This window comes from Notolepis coatsorum, assembly GCF_963971535.1.
Source record: "Notolepis coatsorum genome assembly, chromosome: 8".
NCBI classification, from domain to species: Eukaryota; Metazoa; Chordata; class Actinopteri; order Aulopiformes; family Paralepididae; genus Notolepis; species Notolepis coatsorum.
The window spans coordinates 68,120,407-68,139,969 of record NC_140172.1 but is presented as its reverse complement, the minus strand read 5'-3'; the positions used below and the strand labels follow the sequence as shown (position 1 = coordinate 68,139,969).

At 42.6% G+C, this 19,563-nt stretch overlaps 1 protein-coding gene across 1 annotated transcript in view; it reads left to right on the top strand.

Moving 5' to 3' along the window:
• The window catches only part of LOC311233482 (RPA-related protein RADX-like), a gene marked incomplete at both ends in the record, with an annotated part of 80,624 nt that extends 61,481 nt beyond the window's left edge, over positions 1-19,143 (top strand). Inside the window, 4 exon segments of the mRNA XM_084320450.1 lie at positions 1,486-1,625; positions 6,874-7,032; positions 12,420-12,596; positions 19,007-19,143. Coding sequence (XP_084176576.1) covers positions 1,486-1,625; positions 6,874-7,032; positions 12,420-12,596; positions 19,007-19,143 — 613 coding nt within the window.
• Between the last annotated feature and the right edge of the window lie 420 nt (positions 19,144-19,563).

Here is a 19,563-nt window from a genome sequence, read left to right as displayed (position 1 = left end):
ATAGATATAAGAAGGGAAGTGGGGAGTGGGCCACAATGCAAGTGAAGGTTTTACAGACAATCCGTGCTGATTGATCTGCCATAAGCAATATAGATATAAGAAGGGAAGTGGGGAATGGGCGAGAGTGTTTGTAAAGAGTCAGAGAAAGTTTGACCAAAAGGTCGAAAACATGCAATTAAGATTGATTAGCTTTCTTTCAAAATGCGCATTTATAGCCTGTTAAAAGAGGATTCGCCTTGTGTCAACACCTCACCACTCGTGTTCGTTTTTTAGTCGTCCGTCCAGACCTGTCACACAGCCAGCTCAACTTTTTCCTCCCGCAGAATTTCAAACGGACATTCTAATAAAAAGCAAAAATGCTCACCTTGTTATCTTGTCGACACCGCCAGAATTTCTACGGGAGAGGTCAGGAGCTGGCCGTGTGAGGGGCCCGGCAGGGCGATCTACAGGTCAAGGGTCACCAAATGTTGTGGCTGAGTAGTCGTTAACACAGCAGGAGACGTTATTTCCAGTTTCAACAAGCAATTTATTTAAGGAAAGAAGGTTTAACAGAAGAGCTATGGATCAGCAGACGGTCACCACAGCTGAAGAAAAACACTCTAACCTACCAACCCCTGTGCCCCCCAGATAATACCTTCCCAGCCCTGCCCCAACATGACAGATATGATGACGTGACATATTATATCAGATATGACATGACGTACATTAAGATGACACATAGATTTAACATCGAAGAGAGATAAAGCTGGAGTCTGGAGTCAAGATTAGTGAAAGAGAAAATGAGTGTGTGTGTGTGAGTGAGTGAGATGTGTGTGTGTGTGAGTGTGAAAGAGTGTGTGTGTGTGTGAATGTGAAAGAGTATGTGTGTGTGTGAAAGAGAGAATGAGTGTGTGTGTGTGAATGTGAAAGAGTATGTGTGTGTGTGAAAGAGAGAACAAGATGTGATGTACAAGATTAAAGCAGAAAAGAACAAGATGTGATGTACTCGAAATGTCTATCTGTCCCTATCTGTCCCATACTTAAAGTTGTTTTAAGAACATCAGCTGGACTGTCGCCCTAGTGTCTTTGAGCACTGCTAGTTGACCTATATTAAACTAGTCCACCCCATATACACATTTTCCACAACAATAGATATAGGCAATATAATTAAATCTGAATATAAACATATGATAAAATAAACAGTGTAAACATAGGTGCAGATGGGGAACTGTATTCCCTATATATTATATATATATATGATAGATAGAAGGTTTTGGAGGTTCTTTTTTTCTTAAATACAGTAAACCTTTTCCCATAATGGGTTGAACCCTCACATTGATATACTGCTAGTCCTCCCTCTTGTCCTTTATTTACCAGCCTGGTTGAATTAAAACTTAATTATAAATATATATACTATGATTGCTTTTCTGTTTTTATATCGGCACTAGCGAGGTGACAATAAATCTATTAAACTGTTGTGTGAACTCTATACTTGTTCACACACAGGCCAACTGGGCATGATGATACAGAGGACGGAGAGGAGGAGGAGGAAGAAGAAGAAGAGAGTGATTTTGTATCGGAGGAGCCGCAGGAAGAATGTCATCAGGGAAATGTAAATCAAGACTCCGGACCGCAGGATGACCCTGGTATGCGTCATCTGATAACGAAGTAGACTTAGGAACACCTGCTCTTTGCATTAATTAAACTGCCCTTGGCTATTAAGAGGTTAAAAGCTATTGTTGTGAAGGGCCAGATTAAACCGAATATATATATTTATTTATATATATATATTTAATTGTATTTGTATATTCTCTAATATTCCCTGATATCCCTTGTATATTCCTTGTACAATATGCATTGAATATCCATTCTAGCCTACTGAACATCCCATAATAGTCTCCATTCTACTATTGGTCGAGACCTTGGTGCCAGGCTGCCATACCCCTCAGACCCAGTTCAAACGTACCGCTCCACATGTACGAACAAGTCCTAGTTCCGCGTAGGAATCTGGCTACCGCACCACTAATGGGACTATTTGTTCATAGTGCGTATATATACTGCGCTACTAAAGTAGGACTTTCTTTTCAGTCCAGTTTCTTACCCTCCAATAGAGTCACAGACGTAAAGCCTCCCCGCGACACCACGTGTGGGAGTAAGGCCAAGTTCGCCTACCATCGGTATTGAGACATCGTGTATATTAATATTTGAATAGTCATATTTGGCACTATATCGTCGAGTTGGACGTAGTCTATTAAGCTAATAATAGTCTGTTAATATATAGTGCTTCGTGCGGTGAGAATACTACCGTAGTCAGTACCCCATCGTTTCGGGCAGAGAACTGGCTGCTTACCCAGGGTGGTTGACCCCATGTGAAGCTGCACCCGAGGAGCCCCAGAGCCGACGAGCGAGTGGACCTGTATACCGGATTATTCTACCGACGACAGCCCGCCTTCCCAGGCACGGATTATGCTTTGTATACTTTGATTATTCCATGGATAAAGACCCCCGACACTGCCGTGTGTTGGAACCCCCCCCCCCCTGGAGAGGACGCAAGGTGAGGAGACGCTCTGCAAGACGAGGTCGCTTCACGTCTCTCCCCCGTGGACCGGAGAGAGCCGGCCCACAAAGAGTCCACCTGCTTTCATCTGTGGTCCAAGGATCGCCGGCGCATTGAACGGCACTACAGTGGGTTCACCTGGGATACCCTTGGCCGGACGAGGCAGCCGGATTCTACCCCCCCCCCCCCTCCTACTCCTGTCGGCTTACAAGCGACCGGATTAACCCCCTCTAGTGTATAGAATAGAATAGAATAGAATAGAATAGAATAGAATAGAATAGATCTTTATTTGTCATTGTTGGTACAACGAAATTTGTTAGGAACATCACCACTGGCATACAACATAAGATATAACATGTGCAAAATAATAATGTCAATAATAATAGTAATATAGTAATAAAGTAATAGAGTATCAATGTCCCAATGTCCCAATATATAACATACCATCATTGTCCCAAGTGCATCTAGTGCTTGTGCAAATACATTTATAAATATAAATATTTCAGTCCAGTGAGTTGATGGAAGGAGGGGGGGGGGGGGGGGGGGGGGGGGGGCGTTGACTTGCAAAGGATGAAGTATTGTATAGTGCAGCAATGCAAGTCCGGTTCACAGTTATTGTTGTAATGTGGGAGTGGGAGTTATGTCACCGGGGGTGGGATGCGGGGGGGGGCAAGTTGATGTTCGTCGTTGAGCAGCCTGACAGCCCGTGGGTAGAGGCTGTTGGTCAGTCTGCTGGTTCCGGACTGGATGGATCTGTACCTTCGACCAGAGGGCAGCAGTTGAAAGAGATGGTTTGCTGGGTGGTACTGGTCTAGTAAGATGTTATTTATACGCCGTAGGCAGCGGGAGGTAAAGACTGTGGAGATATCTGGGAGGCTAGCTCCAGTGATCCTCCTCGCAGCCTTGACCACTCTGTGGAGGGCCTCCTTCTCTGCCCTGGTGCAGCCAGTAAACCACACCAGTAGTCCGTACGTGAGTACACTCTCTACTGCGCAGTGGTAGAAGTTGGCCATCAGTCCCTGTGGGAGTTTAGCCCATTTAAGCTTCCTAAGATAGAAAAGGCGCTGCTGTGCTTTGCCCACAGCAGAGGCAATGCTGACCCCCCAGGACAGGTCATCAGACATTGTCACGCCCAGAAACTTAAATTTTGAAACCCTCTCCACCTCCTCATTCCCAATGAGGAGTGGAGAGTGGCTGAGGTCACCAGTCCTGCGGAAATCGATGATCATCTCCTTGGTCTTCGTGGGGTTGAGAGCAAGGTTATGACCATCGCACCACTCCACTAGTTGCTCAACCTCCCTCCTGTATGAGGTCTCATCGTTCCCACTAATGAGGCCAAGCACTGTTGTGTCGTCTGCAAATTTTACTATGAGGTTAGATGGAGAGGAGGAACAACAGTCGTGTGTGAAAAGTGTGTAGAGAAGTGGGCTGAGTACACACCCCTGAGGGGCCCCGGTGCTAATGGGCAGGGTGGGGGATGTGTGCTTGCCAATCCTGACATGTTGTGTGCGATTTGTGAGAAAGTCCAAGATCCAGTTGCATAGTGTGGTGTTCAGTCCGAGTTTGTGCAGTTTACTGTGGAGCTTGTTGGGTAGAATGGTGTTGAAAGCTGAACTGAAGTCAACAAAAAGGAGTCTACCATATGTGTGCCTGTGCTCTAGGTGTTCCAGTAGAGTGTGCAACACAATGGCAATAGCATCCTCTGTTGACCTGTTCTTCCGGTAGGCAAACTGGTTGTGGTCTAATGATGGCGGTATGGAGGCTTTTATATGTTTCATGACCAGTCTCTCAAAGCATTTTGCGACGATGGGGGTGAGTGCCACAGGTCTGTAGTCGTTCAGGCCTGTGACTTTAGGTTTCTTTGGAACCGGGACTATTGTGGCTGCTTTAAGACATGCGGGAACCCAGGATGAGCCCAGAGACAGGTTGAAGATGGTGGTGAGAACTGGGGCTAGTTCAGCCGCACAGTCCTTGAGCACCCGTCCCAGGACTCCATCAGGCCCCGCCGCCTTCCTTGTGTTGATGTTTTGTAGACTGAGTCTAACCTCATGAGTGCTCAGGACTATGGTGGAGCCGTCAGAGGGGAGAGGGGGCGACACCGGGTCCTTATTGTCCCTGTCAAAACGTGCATAAAAGATGTTTAACTCCTCCGCTAGGGGGGCCCTGCCGTTGACGGGGGGGGGATGATCTGCCCTTGTAGTCCGATATAGCCCTAACACCCTCCCACACCTGACGGGGGTTTGAGGCGCTGTTGAAGTGGGCTTCAATGCGGTTTTTGTATGACAGCTTAGCAGATCTGACTCCCTTTTTCAGGTCTGATCTCGCTGCACTGTATGCGTTGGTGTCACCTGATCTATGGCTGCATTTCTAGCTCGTAATAATGATTTTATGTTCTGTGTCATCCAGGGTTTGACATTTGGAAAGACACGGATCTGCTTCCAAGTTGTAACAATGTCTACACAGAAAGTGATGTAATCGAGCACTGAGAGAGAGAAAATGTCCAGAGACTTACGTGTCAACACTCCCAGGCTACCGAAAATGTCCCAGTCTGTGATGCTGAAACAGTCCTGGAGTTTAGGGATGGCGTCCTCAGGCCAGATCCTGACAGACCTGGCTTCGGGTCTGCTGGATCTGATTTTTGGTGTGTACCAAGGGTGCAGGAGGAGCGACACATGATCTGATAGAACTAGGTGGGGGTACACCGTGGCTCTATAAGCATGGGCTATGTTGGTATAAACCTGATCAAGTGTGTTTCTCCCTCTGGTGGCACATTTCACATTTCGGTGGAAAGAGTGAAGTACAGACTTTAGGTCGGCATGATTGAAATCCCCCGCCGCAATAAAGATACTGTCAGGATGTGCCGCCAGGCATTTGTTTACAGTGTCCTGTAGCCTGGCTAACGCTAGCTTAGCATTGGCGTCCGGAGGAATGTAAACAGCACAGATGTAAACAGAAGAGAATTCTCTCGGTAAGTAAAATGGTCTGCATTTTAGCAGCAAAAATTCCACATCGGGGCAACAATGTTTGTCAACCACTGTGACATTGGTACACCACGAGTCATTAATGTAGATGTAGATGTAGATGTAGTATATAATCATTAAAGTATCATTGCTGTTATTCCTTAACTATTCCAGGTCGTATATTTACCACCTGCGCCATCAGAGATTGGACATTCTCTATTGATATACCGACGAATACTCTTTGCCATAAAAGTGCATACTATTTCAATTCATAAATGTAATTAAGTGATTAAGTGCTTGCTCTACACACCATTGCTGTGTAGTAATAAACGCATACTTCGACTTCGTACATTTGTGTTGGATCCGTTTCATCTACGTGAGAGTGTTTATGATAATATATTTATGCCGTGTACTGGGTGGCCGAATATTAAGTACAAAGGTAGTGGTAGTAAGTATCATATCTAGTAATACAGTCAGGGAATTGTACCCCTCAGTTACAGCTATTATTATTAGCTTATTAACTACACAGACTAAATCCACTTGTCCACTGTGACGAGGAGAATGAAGGGGTTAGGGACAAGTTAAATGGCTTTCAAGCCTCAAGACAATTATATTATGTAAAAGAAGGATGTAACTCAATACTGGTCAAAGTGGGTATCAAACAAGAGGAAAGACTGTCGGGTTTTAAACTGTGGATACCAAACGGAAGGTAAAGACTACTTTGAACTGTTAAACAGTAATCCAGAAATGTTTTATTGCACTGTAAAAAAAACATTTTTGTGATTTTATAGTATGTCTGCACTTTATGTGCTCATTCCATCATTCATGTATTTTCTATTCTACAAAAACTGAATCAAACTATAAACAATGTGGCCTGTTGGGATGTTAGATCCTAATGTGAAAAACTGATTTTCTATGTCTGCTCATTTTACCCTTGCTATTATTTTACTTATTTGAACTTTTATCTCTATGCCCCTCTATCCGCTAGTTGCATACTCTAACCGTTATCATGTTTTGTAACAGATTACAGAAGCCTATTGGAAAGTGAGGTTCTGATATGATTTGATTCATATATCTGCATTATTTTATCCCACTTTATGCTTTGCTGCTTGTTTTACACAATTTGTCTTATTTCTTACTGATGTAAAGCACTTTGAACTGCAATCCCCTGTATGAAAGCTGCTATACAAATAAAGTATTATATTATATTATAATACTGGGAGGTAGTTCCTAATGTTTTGTAGACCGTTTACCCAAATATCTTATACGTACATCAATTGACAATGATGCGTTTGCTTCCAGACCATGACAGACTATCATGGGAAAGCAGTGTTTGGCCAGAGCAAAGAGGTGAAGTGTCCCAACATCTACGTCCAGGCGGCCTCCACCCGGAAAGCCTCTCTCGGCGATACACGCTGGATGACGAGAAGCGGTTCCTGCTGTGTAGCAGCCTGCACCCTGCTCAGTGGACAGCAGAGCACGACGTGTCCAGCCCACCTGTGGACAGCCCAGGATACTACCAAATAACAATATTGGGTAAAAAAAACGTTTTATTTATTATTCTTTTAAAATCTTTTTTATAGTGGGTAGTTTTCTGTGGTTTTATTAAAGGTGCTGTAAGTAGTATCTTTTGTGTGTGTGGTCAGTATCCCAGTCCCTCCTGCTCTGCAATAGACTATAAATAAATGTTCTGGTATCCCGTTCCCACTTTATCCAATCAGGAGAGAGAACTCCAGACTGAAGAAATACAGTCTGACAAAAATAAGAAGGTTTTAGGAGAATATGTGCTTAACCTGTTCCACCCGTGGAATATTTTCTGAAAATTCGCCTAAAATATATACCTAGGTAAATGGAATATTGCTCCACTTCTACAAGGTCCATTTGCATATTCTTGGTATCTAGGGACATCTATGGACCTCAGGGAATGTATTCAGTGTCCGAAATATTGTGTCTATTACTAGGCTTGCTTAAATTGTGATGAAAAAAGGAGAATATGAATTATGATTTTTCTTTGCATCTTTGACAGTGAATAACACCATGCTAATAATGACCAAACATTAACAACTTCAGTTTAGTACCTTCTTGAGATCATGTGTACAAGAAATCTAAGGAAATTATAATAAAGGGAAGATGATTAAACGGAAGGTTCTGTAGATGCAGTAATAAATGATAATCGATTTTAATTATAAATTCATATTTGACCTTGACCTTATTATGGCCAAATCATACATCTACGGATAGGGAAAAGGCTCCTCTTTCCAATGGCAGGGTTAAATCTGGATTTAGTCATTTCCTGAGATGTATAATTAGCATTTCCTCGATAAATTCATATTTTTGATCAATCTTCCAAAACATCGGTAAAAATGAAAATATACACTTTGACTGCTGTTTTGATAGGGTTATGGTTTTTACTCTTGGCTCTTTTTAAATAAAAACATTACCTCTTAACATCCAAAGGCCCACATGTGGGCCCTCATGAGGACGCTGACCTCTGCTGACCTCTGGCGGCTCGGGTGTGCATTTCTTTTTAATACAATATAGATATAATTATAGCCCTATTTGTTGCCTGTCAATTGCCCTTTCACATGACAATATCCGTTCAGCGGTTCTCGAGTTCCATGCCGATATGTGAGGCGTGCGCCAAAGTACACATTACCACCCCTGACCTCCGGGGGCTCTAGCTCCGTCAATCACTTGGCGATCCCGAAATATTTTGGACAGGGTTGTAGCCAATGAGTGTGGCTTTCCAATGATACCCCATGATATGATAATTGGGGATCTAATACGGTCTCTATTGATCGATTTATGATAAAGAAAAGCAGGGTCCCCCAATTGGGAGACCTACAGGCTTAACAGGTTAACAAGTTAAATAATCTGCCAGTGCAGTAAGCAAATAATGGCGTGGCAAGATTTCTTGAAATAAGTACAAATATCTAGGGTTATTTCTCCTGATTGGATAAAGTGAGAACGGGATACCAGAAACAAAATTGTGTTTACTGCAGAGTGGAGGGACTTGGAGACCCATGTTACTGACCAACACTATCAGTGATGGCTGTCAGAATGTAGATTTATTTAACACTTAAAGGATAACTCCAACATTTTGGGAAATTAGCTTATTTAACATCTTCCCTGGAGTTAGACCAGAAGATGCATACCTTTTTTGTCTCTGTGCATGCATTAGGCTTAGGGAACAGACGCTCCGTTAGCATAGCTTAGCTTCATCACTGGAAGTGAGGCAGGACAGTACCCTGACGTTCCCTACAGGTTTGTTGATATTCTCATTCCTTCAAAGGATCTGAACCGATTGAAGTTTATGGATACCATGACTTAAAATCCTCTTACCTTGACGATTAAAAGCCTCTCCAATTTAGAAAACAGTAATCCAATGGCTGGTATTGATAATATACTACTAACTACTGGACGCTCGGAGCTAACCGGAGCTAACTCAGAACAGGATGTGTAAAGCAAATATAATGACTTCCTTTCTGGGGTTTTCAAAATAAAAGTGCGACGTTTATAGCAGCGGAAAATGTTTATTTTGTACATTATCTAACGTTAACACAAACCTAAACTAACGTTACAACTAACCTAAAGTTAGTTTAGGTTCGTGTTAACGTTAGATAATGTACAAAATAAACGTTTTCCGCTGCTATAGACGTCGCTCTTTTATTTTGAAACCCCCCAGAAAGGAAGTCATTGCTCTCGTTATCTGCTTGAGTGTCCGGTTAGCTCCGTTAGCGTGCAGTAGTTAGTAGTATATCAATACCAGCCATTGGATTACTGTTTTCTAAATTGGGGAGGCTTTAAATCGTCAAGGTAAGAGGATTTTAAGTCATGGTATCCATAAACTTCAATCGGTTCAGATCCTTTGAAGGAATGAGAATATCAACAAACCTGTAGGGAACGTCAGGGTACTGTCCTGCCTCACTTCCAGTGATGAAGCTAAGCTATGCTAACGGAGCGTCTGTTCCCAAAGCTAAATGCACACACAGAGACAAAAAAGGTATGTATCTTCTTGTCTAACTCCAGGGAAGATGTTAAATAAGCTAATGTCCCAAAATGTTGGAGTTATCCTTTAATTGAACAAAATAAATATCACTTACAGCTCCTTTTTAAATGGTGATGACTTGTGTGCACGGAACAATCAAAATGCAGAAATTAAATTACTGTACACACACAACGTAAACAAAATGAGGGCTTGCATTCAAGCAGACGAGAAGAAATAGTTGTGTACTCGTATATAATAGAATTATTTTACTCTGTGTAATTTGTGGTCTCAATGTGTCAACACAATGCGTCGGAAGCTTTAATGAACCCCTGAAGTCTCAAGAAAAGCCGCTTCTATCAACCCACCCCAGAACACAAGTCACCTTTCGATATTCCTTTGTTAACTGAAGGAATTCTGTTCTCTATTTCAGCCAATAAATGTGATATTTAGGCGGCTGGGTGGCGCAGCGGTCTAAGCGCTCGTCACCAACGCAAGAGACACCGGTATCGAATCCGGCTGTCAGCGTTGCCTCCGGCTTGGCCGGCCGTCATACTGGCTCAATTGGCAGAGTCAGCGGGAGGGAAGCCGGTGGGGTGGTATTCTGGTCGTTGTAAACAGCGACTCCTACAGGTCGGTCAGGGCACCTGCACAGCAAAGAAGGGATATGTTGAAGGTAGTGTGACCTCCCACGCGTTACACTTCACCAATGAGAGTCCGCGCTGGCAGGTGAAAAGAGGTTGTGACGGAGGAAGCATCGGTTAGACTTCAGGACTCCCTAGACCGACCAGTGGGGGGCACATGCGAGCAACGACCAGGAAGGGGAGGGGGGAATTGGCATAACGACGAAATTGGGATGGGAGAAAATCAGAGAAAAACAGGAGAAAAAAGTGGATCATTTTTTTTTTGATATTTATTGTTAGTGGTTTGTTTTGATGACATCCCTTGGTGATGAGCGAGCATTGCTGTATTGACTTGCTTTCCATCTTCAAAATTCATGCAGAGTACCGAGTTAGTCTTCCATTCATTCCAAACAAATGACAGAAGCTGTTGCTGCCGGTGACATAAAACGTATCGCTCCCTGTGTCACAAGATGTAGTGTTATTCACGGTTTGCACAAGGTCCTTGAAGTGCTTAAAGTGCTTGATTTACTTTTTTTTTAAGTCGAGGCCTGAAATTCCTTAAACAGCCAATTTTTTTACGAGGTGCTTAAAAAGTCCTTGAAATTCAAATCAACCATTCACATTAAAAGTTTTATTCATCCATGATCAAATTGTATTGTTCTGAATCAAGACATTTAATTTTTTTTAATTTAAAGTAACTAATTGTCAGAAATTGGTTTGAAGCCATAAATATTGGACCAGATTTGTTTTTCTATAAAAAACAGCATTTAACACATTAATTGCCAATAACGAGTAAGAGGTACTGTAAGAGGAATCTAACGTTATTTCCAGCTCGATTGTCCATTTATTTCATTGCAATCTGTCCGATCAACGTATGGTGTCTTACTAAAGAAAGCCGTTAGTGACAATCAAGGAATCATAAACGACCCCCCCCCCCTTTCCTTCACGCATGATGGAGCATAATGTATAGCGATCATATGCATTTGAAATTTTAGGGTGTATAGCGACGAAACGCCAATCGATAATGTATAATACGTGCCTGGGCCTATAGCGCGAGTTCTAGGAATGACTGCTATACAGTCTAAAAACATACTTATATTCTCGACGGTACTAACACGACAATGTATGAATGGAAAAATATAACGTTCCCACATCCGGAACGCTAGATATCCGATGTTGAATGGGCCATAGTAATGTCGATATAGCTATAATATTTAAAAAGTGATAGCCCTGCAAAGAAGGTGAGCCACTCCATAGGCTTACAGCACTGGCAGAGAGTGGTAAAGATGGGCATACTGCATGGCACCCAATGTGTTAACACTTTGTATGCCACTCACGGCTTTTCTCGGGTTTACGCCCCGACCGGTGAATGCCATGTCACGAGTATTTATTTTTTTAATTAGCGATCTGAAATCATATTGCATCACGCGAGCCTACCGTTGGAGATCCAGGGACCGCCGGCGCTCAGATGTGAAAAAAGCGCCCCCTATCGTCTCCCAGATGGTAAATCACCCTTTTGGAATGGACTCAATGAAAGTGAATGGGAGAACGGATTTCTGACTCCACATTTTACTTCGCACTGATGCAGCCGCGGTCTACCAGAGTTCATTCTGGAGCCTCTGAGCCACGGCGAATATGGGTTATACTGTACACACGATGGATCAATACATTTATCGATTTTTTCGAATGGCGATCGGAAATTGTAATAAACCATTTGGATACCATCTGACCTCAGGTAAGGAATCTATGTTGCGTTTATGTGATATGGCTGTTTTGACTGTAAAAGCCATGAGGAAATAAGAGCAGCGATTATCAGCGCACGGCACGAGCGTGCGTGCGCACACATATACTATCGATCATCTAGCGTTTATTTGAAAACGATTCATAAATAGGCAGACAAATGACAACGTTCTGGAATATTCCAGTAAAAGGCGATTATCATAGGCATGGGTTGTTTTTCCCCCGAAAACGGGTGATTTTCAAAATGCTATCAAACGGAAATTAAGCGATAAAAATACAATCTGCCTTGACAATGTTGACTGGAAAATTATTCTTTGATAAGCGACGGGCAGATTAGACACATAGCCATAATTTAAAACATAGATTAGGCGATATTAACGTTAACATTGGCCGTGGATGGTGGCATTCAAGGGGGTAAAAAGGAAAACACGGCTGGCGCTCAAAGTGTTAAAAGGATCCTTTTTAAATGACCTTTTAAAATGAAAAATGGTGCTTAGAAAAGTACTTGAAAGACCTTGAATTTCATTTGCAATGTCTGTGGGAACCCTGGTTATTGATTTCCATCTTTTTGACAGGCATAAACAAGCAGATGGCCATTGATGCCGCGTTCTTTCCAGTTACGTCGTCAGGAGACCCCAGGGCTGTAGGGCTTCCTCAGGACCCTCACGACAACACGCTGCTGTCCTGCCTCTCTGCAGGCTTCCTCTGCCCTCTCGGCAACCCAGACAGCCCAACCATTCTCCCTCAGCCAGGTAACCACCTGACCGCACTGCGGGTGGGATTATTTAAGATAAAAATAAGATGATATATTCCTTAATTGATCCGCTTGGGGATATCCAGGCGTCAAAGCAACATGGGGAGGGGAGGTACAGGTATAGGCGGGGTAATGGCAGAAAGACATAAATATAGGCAATCAAATTTGATCTGAATATAAAAATATTAGAAAGAATAAACTGTGTAAACAAGATAATGAACTCTGAATATAAAAATAAACAAGGGTGCAGATGAGGGTCTGTATGTCTTATCAGTTATATTATACGTTGCAATAAATAATTTAAATCTGAATATATACTATGAGTAAGAGTAAAACTAAACGGTATACACAAGGTACCCTAACTGGCATGATATACCGTAATTCCTCTAATAGTAACCCCGGCTTGTATTTGTTTAAACTGTAGCGGGTACCAGGCTTGTATTAGGAGGAGGCCTGTATAAGAGGGAGGCCTATATTTAAAATTTTCAAACGGATCATAATGAATAAATCAACATTTTGTGTCAGTTTGAACCCAGTAAAATGTACTGGGTTCATTTATTGAAACCAAGTACTGTATGAAATAGTAAACAGTGCAATTACAGGTGGTCACTGGTCATTTCAACGTTTTCAAAGTGAAATCAAGTAACTAGCTCAGTATGCAGCTCAGTATATTAGTAACCCGGCTTGTATTAGGAGGCCGGCTTATAATTGCTTAGCTCAAGAGCGCACCCGGCCATTAATAGAGACCCGGCTTGTATTTGAGACCCTGTTACTATTAGAGGAATTATGGTACATCATACGTTGCAGTATGTGCAGGTAATTAAACACCATTACTCATTGATTTGAGAACATCATATGACGCCGATTAGCTTTGCCGGTTGTTTCCATCCTCAAAGCCGATTGGCTGACACTGTTTCTACAGTGACTGTAAATCCAGGTGTGGTGCAGGGTCTGTTATAGGGAAGGAAAGCTTCTAGACCAGAGGGGTGACTTCACCCTGCAGAGTCAGACCGCCCGCCACAAAGTCAACAAATACAAATACAAAAAAAATAAAGAACGAACACCTCTTCCCTGATGATTGGGGGTAAATAATCTTTTTGACTAAATATTACTAATCGACCACAGGAAAAAAGGTACTTAATGTAGGTTATGTTATAGCCATAACTAATATATTGACTTATTCTACAAGTAATATATTTATGTTTTGTATAGGCAAAAGTCCAAAACAAAGTCGACGGGAGTCAAACTAACAATGATTGTGGTCGCGAGCGAGTGCACTCACCACTAGACACACCCACCCACCCTGATACAGCAATACTATGATGATGGTTCATTTTAACGTTTAACAGTATGGTTAATATAGAAGGTTATGGTTAGTTTAACGTAACATTGTGGTTAGAGTTTGGGTAAGGCTACCAGAAAAGTGTGTCTTGGTAGTCTTGAGGTAAAGGCACTTGCCTCCCATGTGAACATCCTGAGTTCATTCCCCACCAAGGGAACTCAAACGTTTTCTGAAAACATTGAAAGTAAAAAATAAAAATAAAATAAAAAAGTATATGTACCGTACTTATTTGTAAATACGTCAATATATTACTTGGCTATAACATAACATGCAATATGTACCTTTTTCCTGTGGTCGATAAGTACTTTATTTACATATTTTAAGCAAGATCGGGCTGGGTTTTGTTATTAAGTATGGTTTGTTTGTCAATTGGCAACGTGAATCAAAAGAGAACCTATACAAACTGCAACAAAACGAACTATTTAACTTCTGATTTGGACCATTTCCCACACTCTTATGAAACGCCCTCAGAGTTCTGGGCCCTCATTTATCAATAATGCGTAGAAAGTGTTCTATTTTTGTTCCTAAGCACGGAATTTAGAATGTCTATGCACAGTAAATTTGGGATTTATCAAACGTGCGTACACACGCTCAACATAGGGGCCCCCCAGGGCTGTGTTCTGAGCCCCCTCCTCTACTCCCTGTACACACATGACTGCGTAGCACAGCGGAACAACAACACCATCATCAAATTTGCTGATGACACAGTAGTGGTGGGCCTGATCTCTGCCAACGACGAAAGGGCCTACCTGGAAGAGGTAGAGAACCTGTCACAGTGGTGTCAGGAGAACTGCCTCTCCCTGAACGTCAGCAAAACAAAAGAGATGATTGTGGACTTCAGGAGGTCGGGGGTCAAGGACTACAGCCCCCTCAGCATCGACGGGGCACCAGTTGAGAGAGTGAACAGTTTCAAGTACCTCGGAGCCCACATATCCGAGGACTTGACATGGACCACACACATTGACAGTGTTGTGAAGAAGGCACGACAACGCCTCTACTTCCTCAGGCGCCTAAGGAAGTTCCAAGTCAGTCAGAAGATCCTTAGGAACTTCTACTCATGTACAATAGAGAGCATCCTGACCGGCAACATCACCTCCTGGTTTGGGAATAGCACTGCACAAGACCGTAGCAGACTACAAAGAGTGACACGTTCAGCCGAACGCACAATTAGAGGGGGGCTTCCCACCCTCCAGAACATTTACAACAAGCGGTGCAAGGGGAAGGCTAAGAGAATTATTAAGGACTCGAGCCACCCGAACAACTGCCTCTTTGAACTGCTGCCGTCAGGCAAGCGATACCGGAGTCTTATGGCGAGCACAGAAAGACTCAGAAGGAGCTTCTATCCCCAGGCCATCAGGCTGCTAAACGAACAATAATCGCTAAACGAACAATAATCACTATGCAACAACCATCAAATGCACACAGCACACACACCCACACGCACACACACACTCACTCAAACAAACAACACACTGCAGCACCCACTCTCCACACTTTAGATCACACAAACACACTTACACTTTATATTTATTGATAAAGGATTTGCACTACAACTCGTACACCTACTGTGAATTGTACCTAAACTGCACCTTGTCCATTTATGCCTTGCACTATATAGTATTGTATATTAGTACACTGCACAGTATTGTATATTGTATGGTAACTACGTCTACGAACATTGTACATATGTCTAAACTGAACACTGTGACCTCTTTTTTTTCTTCTAATTTTTACTATGTTTTTATTTCATACTTATCTTGTCATGCACAGTCTCTGGAGCGCAACAGTAAGAAGCATTTTGTACAAAAGTATTCTGTACTTCTGTATGACAACTATTAAAGAAACTTGAAACAGGTCCTACGCACACCTGCAAGTACTCAGTGTTCAGGGTCCGAATGGCGGTGGGGAAGAAGCTGTCTTTGAAGCGGGTGGTTTTGGAAAGGATGGACTTAAAGCGCCTACCTGAGGGCAGGGGCTGAAACGGGGTGAGCTGGGTGTGAGGGGTCCTTAGCTATTTTTCTGGCGCGGGTTGGTTGGTTGGAGGCCTTGTTGATGCGCTGACGTTTTTGTATGGATAGTTTTTGTGCGGAACCGTACCAGACTGTTATTGAAGAGGTGAGTATGCTTTGTATGATGGCGGTGTAGAATTGGACCAGCAGGTGGCGTTTGACCCTGTACTTCCTCAGTTGCCTGAGGAAGTACAGGCGCTGCTGGGCCTTTTTTGTAATGTAGGTGATGTTGGTGTCCCATTTTAGGTTATTGTTGATGTGGGTGCCTAGGAATTTGAGTGAGTCCGTCAGAGTTATGGATTGGTCAGTGATTGATAGTGGGAGTTTGTGTGTTTTGTTGGCAGATCTGAAGTCGATGGCTATTTCTGTAGTTTTGGAGGTGTTGAGCAGGAGGTTGTTGATGGAGCACCATCTCGCTGCTCTGTCCACCTCTCGCCGGTATTTGCATACAGAACCGCCTCTAATTAACCATATATGGTAATGAAACACCCCCATGGAATGTAGAATAATGGACTAAGCGGACTTGAAACTTCACTGAGAGCGAGTCCTCCGTGATCAATCTCGCTCTGTGAAGTTTCAACGGAGGTCATCTATTCTAACCAACAAATTGAAGCTAGAAAGCATTTCATTGTGGCAATCTTATTTGGAAACATGACCCAAAATAATAGTATTCCGCTTTTTATTTTAAACAATATTTAATCGCGTTTGGAGGTGGGTGTTCTGCGTCTGGGTTTGACAATAATTACCCTACTGTCGCTATTTTACAATTAACTATAATGAATTACGGGTCATACAGAACACAGTGTTGAAACTAATGCATGAAAGTTCATCTCATGTTGCAGTCTTCATATTCTACCGCTTGGTGACATGTACGCATGGTCTGAGCTGTGCGTAGATGTATGCACAATCTCAAGCACACGTTCATATTGATAGTCCCACACTTTGCATAGAAATGATCGTACGCACGGTTTAGGCACATATCTGTGCGTACGCACCATTGATAAATGAGGGCCCTGGTGACCAATGCCATCTTGCTGAGCGACCACTACTAGTTATCTGACATAGAAATAGGCTGTTCTTTAGCATTAGTTTTAAATTAAAAGGTCTAATGTTAGGCGGCACAGTGCTGTAGTTGTTAACACCGTCGCCTCACAGCAAGAAGGTCCTGGGTTTGACCAGGTTGCCGGGTTGCCAGGTACCCAGAGGTGGGGTATCTCCCGGGCCTTTCTGTGTGGAGTTTGCAAGTTCTCCCGTGCTCGCAAGGGTTTCCCCTAGGGGTGCACCGATATATCGGTCGGGTATCGGTATCGGCCGATAAGTGCCTTGTTGACTGCTATCGGCCTATCGGCCGATAAACTCAAATGTGCCGATAGCAGTCGCCGATAAATACCCATCAATTTGTGTAGCGTCAAAAGGCAAAAAAAAAAAAGTTCACTCGCAACCTACCTGCACAACGCCCGCCGTCCCCCACACACACACACAAGCTACTGCATCAAAGTAACTACTTATGATTAACAAGGCATTCGTTTTGTGGCATTGACGTTATATAGTTAGTGTTACACGGACAATAACATCAGCATATTATTATTACCCATAGCAGCAAGGCATTACTCCGAGTCCGTTCATTAGCTACCGGGAGATGCAAGACTAACGTTACTGGTGAAAATGTGATTTGCGTTGGAATACTCCTTTGCCAACTTGCTGTACTTTGTTTGCAGGTCTGCAGCCATTATTGCTGCATTATGAATAGCCCCAACTTTAGCCAAGGTAACGTTATGGCTAAACCTTTAACAATAGTTAACGCTAGCTTTCGGTTAGCTGTTCAATGCTATTAATAACACAACTCCCCGTCAACACCCTCTCTCGGGAAGATGGCATTTAAGAAAGTATCTGCTGTTAAAATGACACAAACATTCGTTTTGTGGCATTAACGTTATATAGTTAGTGTTACACGTTCAATAACAAGCATATTATTTACCCGAAGATAGCAGTAAAAAAGGCATTACTCCGTTAGTCCGTTCATAGCTCGGTTCCATTCCGTTGCTCATTCCGTACCCAACTACACATTCTGCAATCTGTTAATAAAGTTTTCAACCAGACAAATGTATAGAAAGGCTTTGTTTTATTATAACATTTGTTGCAGTAAAATCATTATGTCTCATTTGGTCATGCTGTGGAGCGCCGGTCGGCGGGCCGGGCAGCTAACGTAGCTACGTTAAGTGTGTTCTGCTCTCGCAAACAGAACAATGGCGGCATGCCCGAAAGTAGAAAATGAATAAACGCTTGCCGATTGGTGGTAATACGATACTGGGAGATAGATAGTGATAACATAAACATATTTCTTGATGTTTCCTTTTTTTATTAAGTAAAGAGGCCTACAAATACAAACATACACATACAAATATACAGTAGTTTCATTAAAAAAAATAAAAATAAAATAAATTACAAATACTTGTATACAAATATCGGTATCGGCCGATAGTGTTAGTTGAACAATCGGTATCGGTATCGGTATCGGCGGCCAATTTTCATATCGGTGCATCCCTAGTTTCCCCTCCAGAAAAAGAAATAAACCCAATGGAAAAACAATAACATGCAGAACAGATCGCTAATGCCGTCACGTCCCTGACAAAGACAGACAGGAGCACTTGGATTGGTCCCCAGGTGCGGCCCCACGCCGCAACCTATGTCTGCTCCTGGCTGCCCTTGGGGGGAAGGATGGCCGGATGGGTCAAGCGCAGAGACTAAATGTCATTGGCGACCCCCAAAAAACAAATGCATGTGTGTGTCGCATGTGTCGCACTGTTGCTGCATGACTACGTTGCAATGTGTGAAATGAATAAAGACTTCTTCAAAGTCCAGTTTAATCTTAATTATGTAGTCTGTGTAAATCTTATCTTTTTTTTCTTTCACGTTTTACTTACTTTCTTTTTAACATGCTGAAAGGTGCTATATAAATAAACCGTACTTACTGTATTTTACTTCTTGGTCCACAATACAAAATTCTCTTGCTGGTCCCAGATAAAAATGCTGCTGTAATACATTCTTTTTTTGCAGAGGAAATCTTGGCGACTGCTGAGGAGCTGGAAGATGCATGTCTTGTGTGTATCCTGGAACTCTGTCATCTAGGAGGAGACAAAGTGGAGGTCCTGATCAACAAGGTGTACAGAGAGACAGATGTTGCCCTGATCTAGAACTCTAGATGCTAAGTACGATCAAAGGATACTTTTTTTTAGTATTAAATAAATAAATAAAATGTAAAGTATTAAATGACAAATGATTAATTAAAGTATTAATCATATATACTGTACAGCTTACCCGTACTTTTCGGACTATAAGCCGCGGCTTTTCCCCCCATTTTTCCACCCTGCGGCTTATATAACGGTGCGGCTTATATGTGACTCGACGTGACCAAACCCGAAAATGTAAAAATCAAAATATAGCTTTTTTGACTGCATTGAAATGTTATTTATCTGTTCCCTTATTTGCTAAACTTAATACAACTTGTAAATGAGTTAATTCTTGTTATCTGTCCGACAGTATTGTGTCTCAATGCTAATTACATATGGTAATTAAACATTAAAACACCTGCAGCTTATAGTCCAGTGCGGCTT